The following is a 13175-nucleotide window of genomic DNA, read 5'->3' on the forward strand; positions in this document are numbered from 1 at the left end:
GCTCCAGGGGCCACACAAAGAGCCTTCTCCAGCGCCTCTCCCCGGGGAAGCTAAGAAAGGCCCCGCAAAGCAGCAACCCTAGTGGCGGCCATGGAATTTCTTCCACTACTAGGCTGACATGCAAAATCCTAAGAGAAGTCAGACTACCAGGGTCGATCCTGGCATTTGCGCTTGCTGTTCCCCGTGCCTGGAGCACCTGTCCCAGCTCCCCTGTGGCCAGCTCCTTCTCACCATCCAGGGTTCAGTCCAAATGTCTCCTTCAAAGAGAGATCTTCCAGGGTCACCTAATCCAGAGAGTGCCCTCTGTGGTTGCTTTCCTACCACATCCCCCCGACACACCACCCACCATCCACCACTTTGACTCCTTTATGGCACCTGCCCCTCCCTGAAATTCTCACTGTTGCTTGTTTGTTATCTAGCTCTCTCGTCAGAATGTAGATCCACTGGTGACAGGGGACTTGTGTGCCTTGAGGGGGTGGCATAGCACAGGGTCTAGGGTCAGGCAGCCCTATTTCCATTCCAAATACGAAGAATGTTAATGAGCCCCCAAAAGGGGAAATGAAACGTCCCTTATCCCTGGGATTTTCCACAGCTCTGTGGCATGCTCAGAGGAACAGTCTGTATTCATATCCAGACTCTGCTCTTCCTGGCTGTGAACCTGGTGCAAGTTACCTCATCTCCTTGGGCCTCTTCTTCCTCATTCATGCCACAGGGATCATATTTGCTACATGTGACGTTGTGAGAATTTAGTCATCAGACATCAGTTTCTTAGGAGAAAACCTGATACACGGTCAGCACGGTCTATGCAGGCACTCCTGCCCTATCCCCAGGGTCTACCACAGTAACTGGTCCGCAAATCCCCATGGCTTCCCAGGAAAGGTTCTTTGGATGAACAAACAAATCCATGCTTCAGACTTCTCTCCACGTGTGTTCTTTCCAGGATCCTTCTGCACTGTACTTTCTTGTTGGCCTCTTGCTCTTCTCCCTGAGGACCTCCTGTTTGTCCAACATCTGCTCACTTTCCTTCAAAGTGCAGTGCAAGAGGCTGCACAAAGTGGAGGAACAGGTGTTTGGGGATCAGACAGATATCTACGGCCACACCTTGGCTTCTTTCATTCAGATGGTCAGACCACAAACAGTAATGAAACATCTACGATGGGTTAGAGTTTTGCACCAGGCACTGGGAATAAACAGGGAATAGCACGTGGATACTGCCTCCAGGAAGCTCAGAGTCTTGTGAGGTATAGGGACAGTGTGATCATTGCTGGGAGGGAAGTGCCGGATGCCCAGGGTCACGGAGGAGGGGGAAACTGATACAGACAGGGGACCAGGAAGGCTGCTCAAGCCTAGCCCTGCAGGGTGAGAAGAAGATGGCCATAGGAAGAGAGAGAGAGAAGAGGGAGAAACACACCTAGGGTCAAAGAGCTCACAGGGCTCTGGGGCCACCTTGAGTGCTGCTGTGCAGGTGAGGTAGGGCCTGAGGAGGACACAGGTGGAGGTGGAGGCCTCGGGAGAGGTAGGTGATGAAGGCCTCCTGTGCCCGGTGAAGGACTTAGGACTTTGCATATTGAAGTAGGAGAGGGACATAACTAACTTATGTGTTGACAGGTTTGTCCTGGCAGATTGGAGAGGAGTGAACCTGTCAACACATGAGTTAGTTATGGAGATTGAAGACTGGGGCCATGCTGGAGGCAGAAGGCAGGGAGAACAGGCAGGAACCATGGCAGCAACTCAGGCCAGGTAGGAAGACAGCGCCTAGGGGGTGGAAGAAGAGGGAGGATGGACTCATAGGTTTACCGAGAAGCAAAACGGTAGGACCTGGCTGGTGCTGGAGGCTGTGAGAGGGTAGAGCCAAGGACAACAAGATCGCAGGCTGCTGGCTTGGACCCTTGAGGAGACTTAAAAATGTCCCTCCCTGAGAAGAAGGATACAGGGAGAGGCCTTGCCCTTTGGGTTCTCAATATTTTGCTACCTAATTCTTTTTTTTTTTGAGACAGAGTCTCACTCTGTCACCCAGGCTGGAGTGCAATGGTGTGATCTCGGCTCACTTCAACCTCTGCCTCCCAGGTTCAAGCAATTCTCCTGCCTCAGCCTCCCAAGTAGCTGGGACTGCTGGTGCGTGCCACCATGCCAGGCTAATTTTTGTATCTTTAGTAGAGATAGGATTTCACCATGTTGTCCAGGCTGGTCTCGAACTCCTGACCTCAGGTGATCCACCTGCCTTGACCTCCCAAAGTGCTGGGATTGCAGGCATGGGCCACCGTGCCTGGTCTTTTCTACCTAATTCTGTGCCCTAATTTGAACCTGCAAAACACCCCCACTCTCCACCACCCCCAAGTTGTAGCTTTTTTTTTTTTTTTGAGATAGAGTCTGTCTCTGTTCCCCAGGGTGGAGTGCAATGACGCGATCATGGCCTACTGCAGCCTCAACCTTCCAGGCTCAAGTGATCCTCCCACCTCAGCCTCCTGAGTAGCTGGGACTACAGGTGCACACCACCACATCTGGTATTTTTTGTAAAGACAGGGTTTCACCATATTGCCCAGGCTGAATTGTGGCTTTATTTCGTGATTTAGTTGGAATTATTTAGCTTTCTAAAGTCATTTAAATATTATCCCATTAAATGTTAAAGATATTTTATACAATAAAGTCTGGGGACAGGGGAAGGCAAGGAGTTCGGTTTTAGAAACACTAGTTTTGTCACTTAAGCCACCTAGCCTCTCTGCAGGCATCTGTAAGGTGGGGTTGAAAATACCCGCTTTGCAGACCTAGTTGTGAGGCTTCAGAGGGCAATGAATGTGGAGTGATTCATCCACCTCCTGGCACACAATAGGCATTTGATAGTCGTGATTATTGCATTTCTTTTCTTTTCAGAGTATCTTCCCTGGACCCTACAAACACTTCTCTCCCTCCCCAGCCTCTCTGGTTCAGTCCTAGAGCTGTGATCATAGTTTACTTGTCATTGTGAGTTTTTTGGTGTCTGTGACGATAGCTTTTCTAGATTGGCTACTTGGTTGGATTTATGTGTGTGTGTGTGTGTGTGTGTGTGTGTGTGTGTGTGTGTGTGTGTAATATTTCATTTGACTTTCAAAATCCAAAAACTTAGCTTTTTGTTAAGTTATTAAGGTCAACTCTATTTTATATAGTTTATTATTCCATTTATAAATTTAGTCAGTTAATCTACTTTCGTAGAGTTCCCTGATTAATTTTTGTTAATACAAACAAGTTATTTACGTATCCTTTTACATTTTAAGCTGCGTTATTACATTTGATATGCTTTAGACATTTAAACTATGTTAAATAATTGTTATAACAAGAAAATCTTTCTTATTTTAAAATAATTCTAGTTTATCGAATACATCAAGGTTATATGTTGAGTCTTAAATTTTCCTAAATATGTCAATACTGTTTTCATCATGGTTTCAACTTAAAGTTGAAAATCAAGTATGCTTTGATGTATTTCATATTGGAATCTTAGTACTAACCTATTAGATCCTCTAATATGTCATATTCTCTAAATAATACCAATTACATACAGATTGTGCAAGTAATTTAAAAAACCGCTATATGAGGGATAGACCTAGGGGTAGATATGGGACGATACCACATACAGTTTAATGTTTGTTAGAGGCTGGCTGCAGTGGCTCAGGCCTGTAATCCCAGCACTTTGGGAAGCCGAAGTGGGAGCGTTGCTGGAGCCCAGGAGTTTGAGACCAGCCTGGGCAACATGGCAAAATCCCGCTTCTAAAAAAAAAAATACAAAAATTAGCTGGGCATGGTGGTGTGCACCTGTAGTCCCAGCTACTTGGGAGGCTGATGTGGGAGGATCACTTAAGCCTCAGGAGGTTGAGACTGTAATGAGCTATGACTGTGCCACTGCACTCCAGCCTGGCTGACAGAGTGAGACTCTGTCTCAAAAAACAACAAACAAACAAAAAACAGTTTATTGTTAGAATCTAAGCGGTGGATATACAGATGTTCTTTATAAAGTTTCTTTAACTTTGGTGTATGTTTGAAATTTTCATAATAAATATTGAGGACAAATAAAAAAATTCTATACCTGAATTTAACACAAAACATTAATAAATGTAGTGGTGGGATCAAACCTTGCCAAGATTAAGACACAAAACAAACACTTTCACACTAAGGAGACAAACCGGTCCAAGAAAGTAGGGGTTTCCATCTCAGGAGACATGGGTGCCTGTAGACCAAGATTTGTTTGTTCTGGTTATCAATACCAGTGGTGTAGGTGTGTTAGTAAATGTTAGCAACAGGCTCCCTGCTTCCACCCCCTAAGAAAGAAAGGCTATGATTTGTTAACACTTGCCAATTTCGGTGGCATTAATGCCCCCCCATGGCCAATTTCAAGCTACCAGTGTGACTGCAGAGTATGCACAGTAGCGCAGCGTTAGACATGTTTCTCCTTATGCAGATACAACAGCAAAAATAGCGCCAGTGGCACTGAACACAGACATGTAGAAATGTAATTAGGAAGTGATGAATTTGGAGTATTTATTGCTTTTATTCTGAATATAATTTATTCATTGTAAATTTACATCATTTAATTTTTTTTTTTTTTTTGAGACGGAGTTTCGCTCTTGTTGCCCAGGCTGGAATGTGGTGGCATGATCTCGGCTCACTGCAACCTCCGCCTTCCGGTTTCAAGCAATTCTTCTGCCTCAGCCTCCCGAGTAGCTGGGACTACAGGGGCACGCTGCCACACCCAGCTATTTTTTGTATTTCTAGTAGAGACGGGGTTTCACCATGTTGGCCAGGCTGGTCTCGAACGCCTGACCTCGTGATCTGCCCGCCTCGGCCTCCCAAAGTGCTGAGATTACAGGCGTGAGCCACCGCGCCCGGCCACCTTTTAATTTTTAAGAATGCTCGTGTTTTGCAACTGGTTCCCTGAAAATTTGCCAATCAGTTCTCGCAAGCCAGGATGACCATACCACTGTGTCTACCAAGGTGATTTTTTTCACTCTTGCCAACAAGTTGAGCCCCAGGTTCATGTCCATTAGAGGAGGCTGATCGTATTTGGGTTCAACACGTTTCATAACCTAGCTATTTGGTCTAACAGGAGCCATCTGGTTGGGGCTCTGTTCCTTCAGAGCCTCGTGGGTGTTGGCATGTCCTTGGCTCCCTTAAGTGTATCCTAATCTTCCATCAAGGCGCAGTGGCTCATAAGTATAATCCCAGTGCTTTGGGAGGCTAAGGCGGGAGGGCCGCTTGAGGCCAGGAGTTTGAGACCAGCCTGCTCAACATAGCAAGATTCCACGTCTAATCTTCCATCAGACATGAAGAACCTTCAACTGAATCCTCCACGTCCTCAGGGAATTCTTTCTAACCCTCTTATTTTCCTACTGGATTTGAGTTGACAGAATTCCGTGATCCTTATACAGTTTTACTGGGTGAGATGTCACACCTCTTAAAGGGATCAGAAGGACACCTGTAGTTGGATTAGATCCGGTTTATCTCACGAATTTGTCTGACTTTTTTCACACCTAAGTTGTGCTAATGGCATGCCTTGAATTAGTCAAATTGTGTATTTTTTTTTCTCCTGGGCTCAAACTGAGAACAACGACAAAGTCACAGTCATATTTGACTATCACCCCCAAACCTCTGACCTAGTACTGGGGTGCCCAGTGGCCTTTGCATACAGTAGGCACTTAATAAATACTACATGAATGGCTTCACAAATTCTCAGTCAATTGGTCTGTGGTGGGGTCTAGCCATCAATACTAGTTCCAAAGTCCCCCAGATGATTCTAATATGCAGCCAAGGTTGAGAACCACGAGTGTGCGGACACAGCGGCACCATCCCCAAGTCAGCAAATGGGAAGCGCTAAGCAAGATTTGAACACTGCACTTTCAAAGACAGGAAGTAAATGGAAAAGTGAGGACAAGAGCATTGCCTCCTCCCCTCTGCAAATGGCCATATTTCCAAGAATTCAAATACTTAACAGAAAAAACAACTTCTGGCCATGTTTACCTGTGTTTCTAATAGAGGGTTGAAATTTTGCCCAAAAAAGGCCAGTGTTAGTAAATCTTTGCCCTTCAGAGCTTTGGCAAACAAAATATGTTACGTCCTTCCAACTAACGAGATGCTGGGGGTCCTTATGCATGTTAAACGGCACTTTTAAAGGAGATTGTGTGTCTGTGTGTGTGTGTCTGTGTGCGCACACGCATAAGCATCAACAAGTGTGTTTAGATGACTTAGTATGGAATTGTGTTTGATAGAATGAAAATAAATTATTATGCCTTACTTTGTCCTTTAAAAAGTGCTTCTATTCTTAAATACATAATTTAATACATACATACATATGAATTGATATATCTGTATATAATTTTAATATATGTATATAATTTTAATAATACATTTTAATTTTTAATATAATTTATAATATATCCTTTGATTATATATGATTTTTCCAACATTTTATTTTGAAATATTGAAACATACAGAAAAATTAAAAGAATAATATAGTAGACACTCATATACCCAGTATTTAGATTCAAAATGTAATAACATTTTGCCACATTTGCTTTCTGTCTGTTTCTCTCTTTCTGAAATATTTAAAACCAATTTGTAGACATCATGAGATTTCACCCCTAAATTCCTCGGGTACCTCCTAAGATTAAGGACATCATTCTACACAACTACGTTACCATTATTTCAACCAAGTAAAATTAACAGTGATTTTTATCACATGGCCTATTTCATCCATGTTTAATATTTTTTCCAGTTGTTTTCCCAAACTTTTATAGCTTTTCTGCCCTAGAAATATCTCTCTCTCTTTTTTACAGCTGGATAGTATTTCACTTAGCATATCCACCAGTTTGTTCAGCTACTGTCCTATGACCATCTGGGTTATTTCCAATCTTTTTTTTCTTTTTTTTTTTGAGATGGAGTCTTGCTCAGTTGCCCAGGCTGGAGTGCAGCAGCATGATCTAGGCTCACTGCAAGCTCTGCCTCCCGGGTTCACGCCATTCTCCTGCCTCAGCCTCCCGAGTAGCTGGGACTACAGGTGCCTGCCACCACGCCTGGCTAATTTTTTGTATTTTTAGTAGAGACGGGGTTTCACCGTATTAGCCAGGATGGTCTTGATCTTCTGGCCTCGTGATCCGCCCACCTCAGCCTCCCAAAGTGCTGGGATTACAGGCGTGAACCACTGCGCCCAGCCTGTTTCCAATATTTTATTCCTAAAACTGCTGCAGTGAATAACCTCAGATGTGTATGTTGGCTCATATTTGTGGCAGTATATCTTTTGGAAGATTTCTGGAAGTGGGATCACTGGATTAAAGGCAGATGCCTATATAATTTTGTTAGACATTGCCTTCGGGGTTATACATTTGTCCTCCCTTCAGCTATGTACGAGAGTACCTGTTTCCTCGTTGGGTGTGTATCACATATTGGTTAGGAAGCTTCTCATAAAGGTGTCTGAGTGACATAAGATTCACCTGTTGGTACTAAGCATGAGCTGGAGACCTGATGTTTTGGAGCCTCTAGGAAAGTAGCCAGGTTTTGTTAGAGACCTTAATGTAGAGGACAGTTGAAGAAAATCCTCTAAAAAAGTACAATTAAACCAACTGTAGCAGGTGCTCTTGACGCCCTGCCCATATCCCCTTGCCCTAATCAATTTAGTACACAGCTGCTTAACTTCTTACCACAAGTGCATGCATTTCTTTGCTGGTTCTCTGGTTCCTGAAGCCCACTTGTTCATTGAAATGCAGTCCATAAGTGCCATGAAATTAGTGTGCCTTGGAAGTCACCTTCAATTGATGACTGGCAAGATTTGGTATGTTTCTATACCAACTCCCTTGGTCTTGGGGTTAGTTGACTCTGAGGATTCCAGAGCTTCCCCAGTGGGATTAAGCTCTAGCTTCCCACCATGGTAGCTGGCTTGATAATCCACCCTTTATTTGTCCTAACTGCTCCCTTACCCTACTGATGATTTTTTTCACTTTTTTTTTTTTTTTTTTGAGGGGGAGTCTCTCTCTCTCTCGCCCAGGCTGGAATGCAGTGACGCAATCTTGGCTCACTGCAACCTCCACCTCCAGGGTTCAAGCGATTCTCCTGCCTCAGCCTCCCGAGTAGCTGGGATTACAGATGCCTACCACCATGCCCAGCTAATTTTTGTATTTTTAGTAGAGACGCGGTTTTGCCATGTTGGGCAGGTTGGTCTCGAACTCCTGGCCTCAGGTGATCACCTGCCTGGGCCTCCCAAAGTGCTGGGATTACAGGCATGTGAAGCACCATGCCCAGCCGATTTTTTTTCACTTTCTATGCAAGCTGCCTGCATTCCAATTCTTGTCTCAGGATCTGCTTCTGGGAAACCCAAAGTATTTAGGACACAGATAAAAAAAAAAAAAAAAAAAAAGACATGTCCCCTAATTTGTTCCTAGAAAGCACAAAACACACACATGTTTTAAAAATCATAATTTAGAAACAAATAATTAGCTTATTTAATTAAATGTGTTAGCCTCATATCTCCAACAAAATAAATCATGCTATTCGAGCCAGTCACGTCTTGATATGCCACAGAAATAGTCAATTTAAAGAAACTACACCACTCTGTGTGCAGAAGCACAAAACACTTCTTTACTTTCAAGGTGTTTCATAGTCTATCTGGAAAGACAAGATGAATGAAAGCAAAGCATTATTGAATAATACAATTGACACCCTATTTGTGAAACAAACCACAAGTACTTTGGCAATAAGAGTTGACAATAAGCAGAGAGACATTTGAGGAGGATTTCTTATAGGGGGTAGGTTTGTGCTGGTCTTAGAAGGAAAGATTTAGTTTCAAGGAGAGGCAAACAAGCGCAGTTGGAGACTGACAAGATTATAGTGATCTTGATGAAGTCTATAGAGAATAATTCTAGAGAGAAATGTGGTTGGGATTGATCCGGAAGAGCTCAAAGTCTACACTGAGAGTTCTGCCTCCAGACCACCACCGCAAAAAATGATACCAGAGAAAGAAAAAAACATACCACAGACATTTTAATCTACATAAAAGAATGAAGAACACTAGAAATGATCCATATAAAGGTAAATTTTTTATCTCATTTAAAAAATGTTTTAAAAAGAGAAATAAATTTAGTTTTTAAAATCACACAAAATATATTAGAAATCAATAACAGATATTTGGAAAATTCCCCTAATATTTTTTAAAAATTAACAACATACTTCTAAATAACCCATAAGTCAAGTAAAAAAGTATAAAATAAATTAGTAAATATTTTAACTAAATAAAGATGAAAATACAATATGCCAATAATTTTGTGATACAACCAAAGCAGTCACAGAGAGAAATGTATAGCATTCTTTTTTTTTTTTTTTTAAGTTCTGGGATACATGTGCAGAATGGGCAGGTTTGTTACACAGGTATACATGTGCCATGGTGGTTTGCTGCACCTATCAACCCATCATCTAGGTTTTAAGCCCCGCATGCATTAGGTATTTGTCCTAATGCTCTCTCTCCCCTTGCCCCCCCCCCCCTGACAGCCCCCCATGTGTGTTGTTCCCTTCCCTGTGTCCATGTGTTCTCATTGTTTAACCCCCACTTACAAATGAGAACGTGTAGTATTTGATTTTCTGTTCCTGTGTTAGTTTGCTGAGAATGATGGCTTCCAGCTTCATCCATGTCCCTGCAAAGGACATGAACTCATTCTTTTTTATGGCTGCATAGTATTCCATGGTGTATATGTGCCACATTTTCTTTATCCAGTCTGTAGCATTCTTATATTAGAAAATTGGAAAAATATCAAGTTAGTGGCCCAACTTCCACCTTAAGAAACTAGGAAAAAAACCTCAGCAAATTAAACTCAAAGTAAGCAAAAGAAAAGAATTAGAAAGTATGAATAGAATTTAATGAAATGGAAAACAGAAAGACAATAGGAAAATAAATAAATAAAACCCAAACTTGGTTATTTAATCTTGGTGTTGATGGTTTTGAGTCTTTTCCATTCTCGTTTGATTTTTCTGCATTTTTGGCTGGAGTATTTCATAGATTTCTTCACTGGTGCTTTTTCTTCAATTTCCTCATCAAAATCATCATCTTCAACATCATCATCTTCATCACCGTCATCTTCTTCATCAGCAGGAAGTTTTAATTTTTTCTGTGGAACCTTGCTACCACCTCCAGGGGCAGATTGCTTTCCAGATATACTTAAGAGTTTCACATTCTCCTCTTCTTCGTCTTCTGACTCTGCATCTTCCTGAGTGCTGTCCGCTAATAGGCATCTGCCCTGAACCACACTCTTCAACTGTAAGACCATGGGTGGTGTGATTTCAAAGCCCCCAACGGAAACCACTGGCTGTACAGACATTTTCAAAGTTGCCAGGGTTACTTTAATTGGACTGCCTTCATAATTCATTGTCTCTGCGTCAACAATGTGCAATCATCCTTTGCACCAGCCCCTAAACTGACAGTTCTTAAAGATAAGTGGTGTTCCTTTTCATCATTATCCACCTTAAAGGGATCATCTTTGTCGGCCTTTAGTTCACAGCTGAAAAGATAGTTCTGGGGCCTCCGGGGGCTCATGTCCATCTCCATCAAGTCCTCCACGGGGTGATGGCACATACTTAGGTGGGAGAAAAGGTGGACAGAGATAAATGACTGCTGCTCCAGGGAACAGCTGTGCAGGATGGAATCACACCAGCCAAACTTGGTTACTTAAGAAGATCAATAAATTTGGTAAACTTCTAGAAAGATGAACTTAAAAAAGGGAAAGAATTAAAGATGAGAGAGAGAGAAAGTGAGAGAGAGGTCAGGAATTAAGAGAGATGGAACATCACTACTGATACTTTATAGACATTAAAAGGATAATAAGAGATTTTTATGAATTCCTTTCTGCCAATAATTTCTACGTGTTGGATACAATGGATAATTTTTTTAAAAGAAACAAACTACAAAATTTCACTAAAGAAGGAATGGATAACCAGAATAGTCCTATATCTATTATTAAAATTGCCTTGTAGTTAAAACTCTCTCATAGAGAAAACCTCAGAGCTATTTAACTCCAGTGGTGAATTCTACCAAATATGTAAAGATAAAATAATGCCAATTCTACATGAACTCTCCAGAAAATTGAAAAGGAGGAACTATTTCCCAACTCAGCTATGTGGCCATTGTTAAACAGATGCCAAGACCAGACAAACACATTACAAGAAAATAAAACTACAGACCAAAATCTCTCATGAACATAGAACAAAAATCACATTTAATAACACAGAATTTCTGTAAATTATCCTCTGTTCACAATCAGGCTACCTGGGACTCAGAGAAAATATTGCAATGTTTCATTGAGTCTTCTTCCAAGAGGTCATCTATGAAGAGTTACTTTAGGAAGGAAACATTCAGACAGAAATTTGGCCCTGTCCTCCAGAAGGAAGGACCCATAGACCCTAGGGACAGTGCTCCCAAGGGCAAAGAGCCTGTCCTCATTCCCAAGGCATCCTCTTGTTCTGAACACAATTCTCTTATGATATTGTGGCTCTTGGTGTATCAGTGCTGGACTGTGGGCCCAGTCACAGGAGTGAGACCCACCATGGGCTCTTCTTCACTTGTTAAGGCTCCTTGGCCTCTGAGATGTACCAGAGAGCAGTCTAAACTACCCTATTTGGGTGTCAACAAGGATTGGGAAGGAAAAGTTTAAAAAAATGTTGGGAGTCCATGCCTAGGCCCTTGGAGGCCCTGGGTGTGGAGCTGGGGGTTGTGGCCATAGCCCCATGGCTTGGTGGTCATGTCTGCTCTTCCTCTGTGTTCAGGTGGATCATTATGCCTTGCTGTCAACCTTGCAGCTGATGTACACCGTGGGATACTCCTTCTCTCTTATCTCCCTCTTCCTGGCTCTCACCCTCCTCTTGTTTCTTCGGTGAGTAGAACTTATGCAGACATGTGTTCAGGCAGGAATAGTAGCCCTCCTTCATCTACAGGGGATATGTTCTAGGAGTTCCAGTAGATGCCTGAAACCAGGGGTAGAACGAAACATAGTGTTCAAACCAGGGATAGAACCAACCCTATGTTTGGTTCTATCTCCATGTTTTTTCCTATACATACATACCTCTGATAAAGTTTAATTTATAAATTAGGCACAGTGAGAGATTAACAACAATAACCAATATTAAAATAGAACAATTATAATGCTATACTATAATAAGAGTTATGTGAATGTGGCCTCTCTCTCTCTCTAAATATCTTATTACACTATGTTCACCTTTCTTCTTGTGATGATCAAGGAATGGAGCTGGTCAGTGTTAGATTTCATCACTTTACTCAGAATGGCACGTAATTTAAAACTCATGAACTATTTATTTAATTATTTATTTCTGGAAGTTTTTTGTTTAATATTTTTGAGCCGCAGTGCACCATGATTGACCACAGGTAACTAAAACAGTGGAAAGCAAAGGTATGGATAATGGGGGAACTATGATATTGTATAATTTGCTCATTGGCTACCTCTAGAAGGCACTGGAAGACTGGGCTGGATGTGTCATGAATCATCAAAGCTGGAAGTGACCTGAGAGAGGCTAAGTCCCATCCATCCCATTTTGCAGATGAAGGGGAAGAAAGGGATGGCAATGTCCTAACCAGAGGCATTGAGTCACCTCTGGCCGTAAAGCCAGTTGGCTACACAGCTAGAATTTGAACCCAAGACTCCTGACAGCTTTACCTCCTTTGGATTAGACACCTGCTGCGTGCCTGGCCCTGGTGTAGATCCCTAATCACATCCATTACCACCACAGCCCATTCCCACTACAACTCAATCAGAGGCATTCTTTTTACAGAAGAGATTAAGAATCTTCCCCAAGGTAAACAAATGGGTGGAAGAGCTGGGATTTTAATTCAGGGCCCTCAGACACCAATTAGCTATCAAATTTAAGTGCTTACTCCTAAGCGCATTACATGCATTAAGTCGTTTAAATGTCATCCTTAATTCAAATTAGGATTCATTCTATCCCTAGGAGGTTAGCATTATTATTACCCTCACTTTAGACATGAGTTAATTGAAATATAGAGAGATGAAGTAACTTGCCCAAGATCACCAGCTGGTGGGTGATGAAGCCAGGATCACAAGCAGGCAGTCCAGGATCTGAGCACTTTCACTCCCTAAACTTTCAGCATTCCAAAGCCTGAGTATCTTTTACTAAATCATGCTTTTAGAAATCAGGCAAGT

At 42.3% G+C, this 13175-nt stretch overlaps 1 protein-coding gene across 1 annotated transcript in view; it reads left to right on the forward strand.

Annotated features, from left to right (window-relative positions):
- GLP2R (glucagon like peptide 2 receptor) overlaps positions 1 to 13175 on the forward strand; it is a 66809-nt gene that overhangs the window by 16681 nt on the left and 36953 nt on the right. Inside the window, exon 5 of the mRNA XM_032138249.2 lies at positions 11767 to 11873. Within this exon, the coding sequence (XP_031994140.1) occupies positions 11767 to 11873 (107 nt within the window). The remainder of the gene's footprint in view (positions 1 to 11766; positions 11874 to 13175) is intronic.

This window comes from Hylobates moloch, unplaced genomic scaffold (genome assembly GCF_009828535.3).
Source record: "Hylobates moloch isolate HMO894 unplaced genomic scaffold, HMol_V3 SCAFFOLD_19, whole genome shotgun sequence".
Lineage (NCBI taxonomy): Eukaryota > Metazoa > Chordata > Mammalia > Primates > Hylobatidae > Hylobates > Hylobates moloch.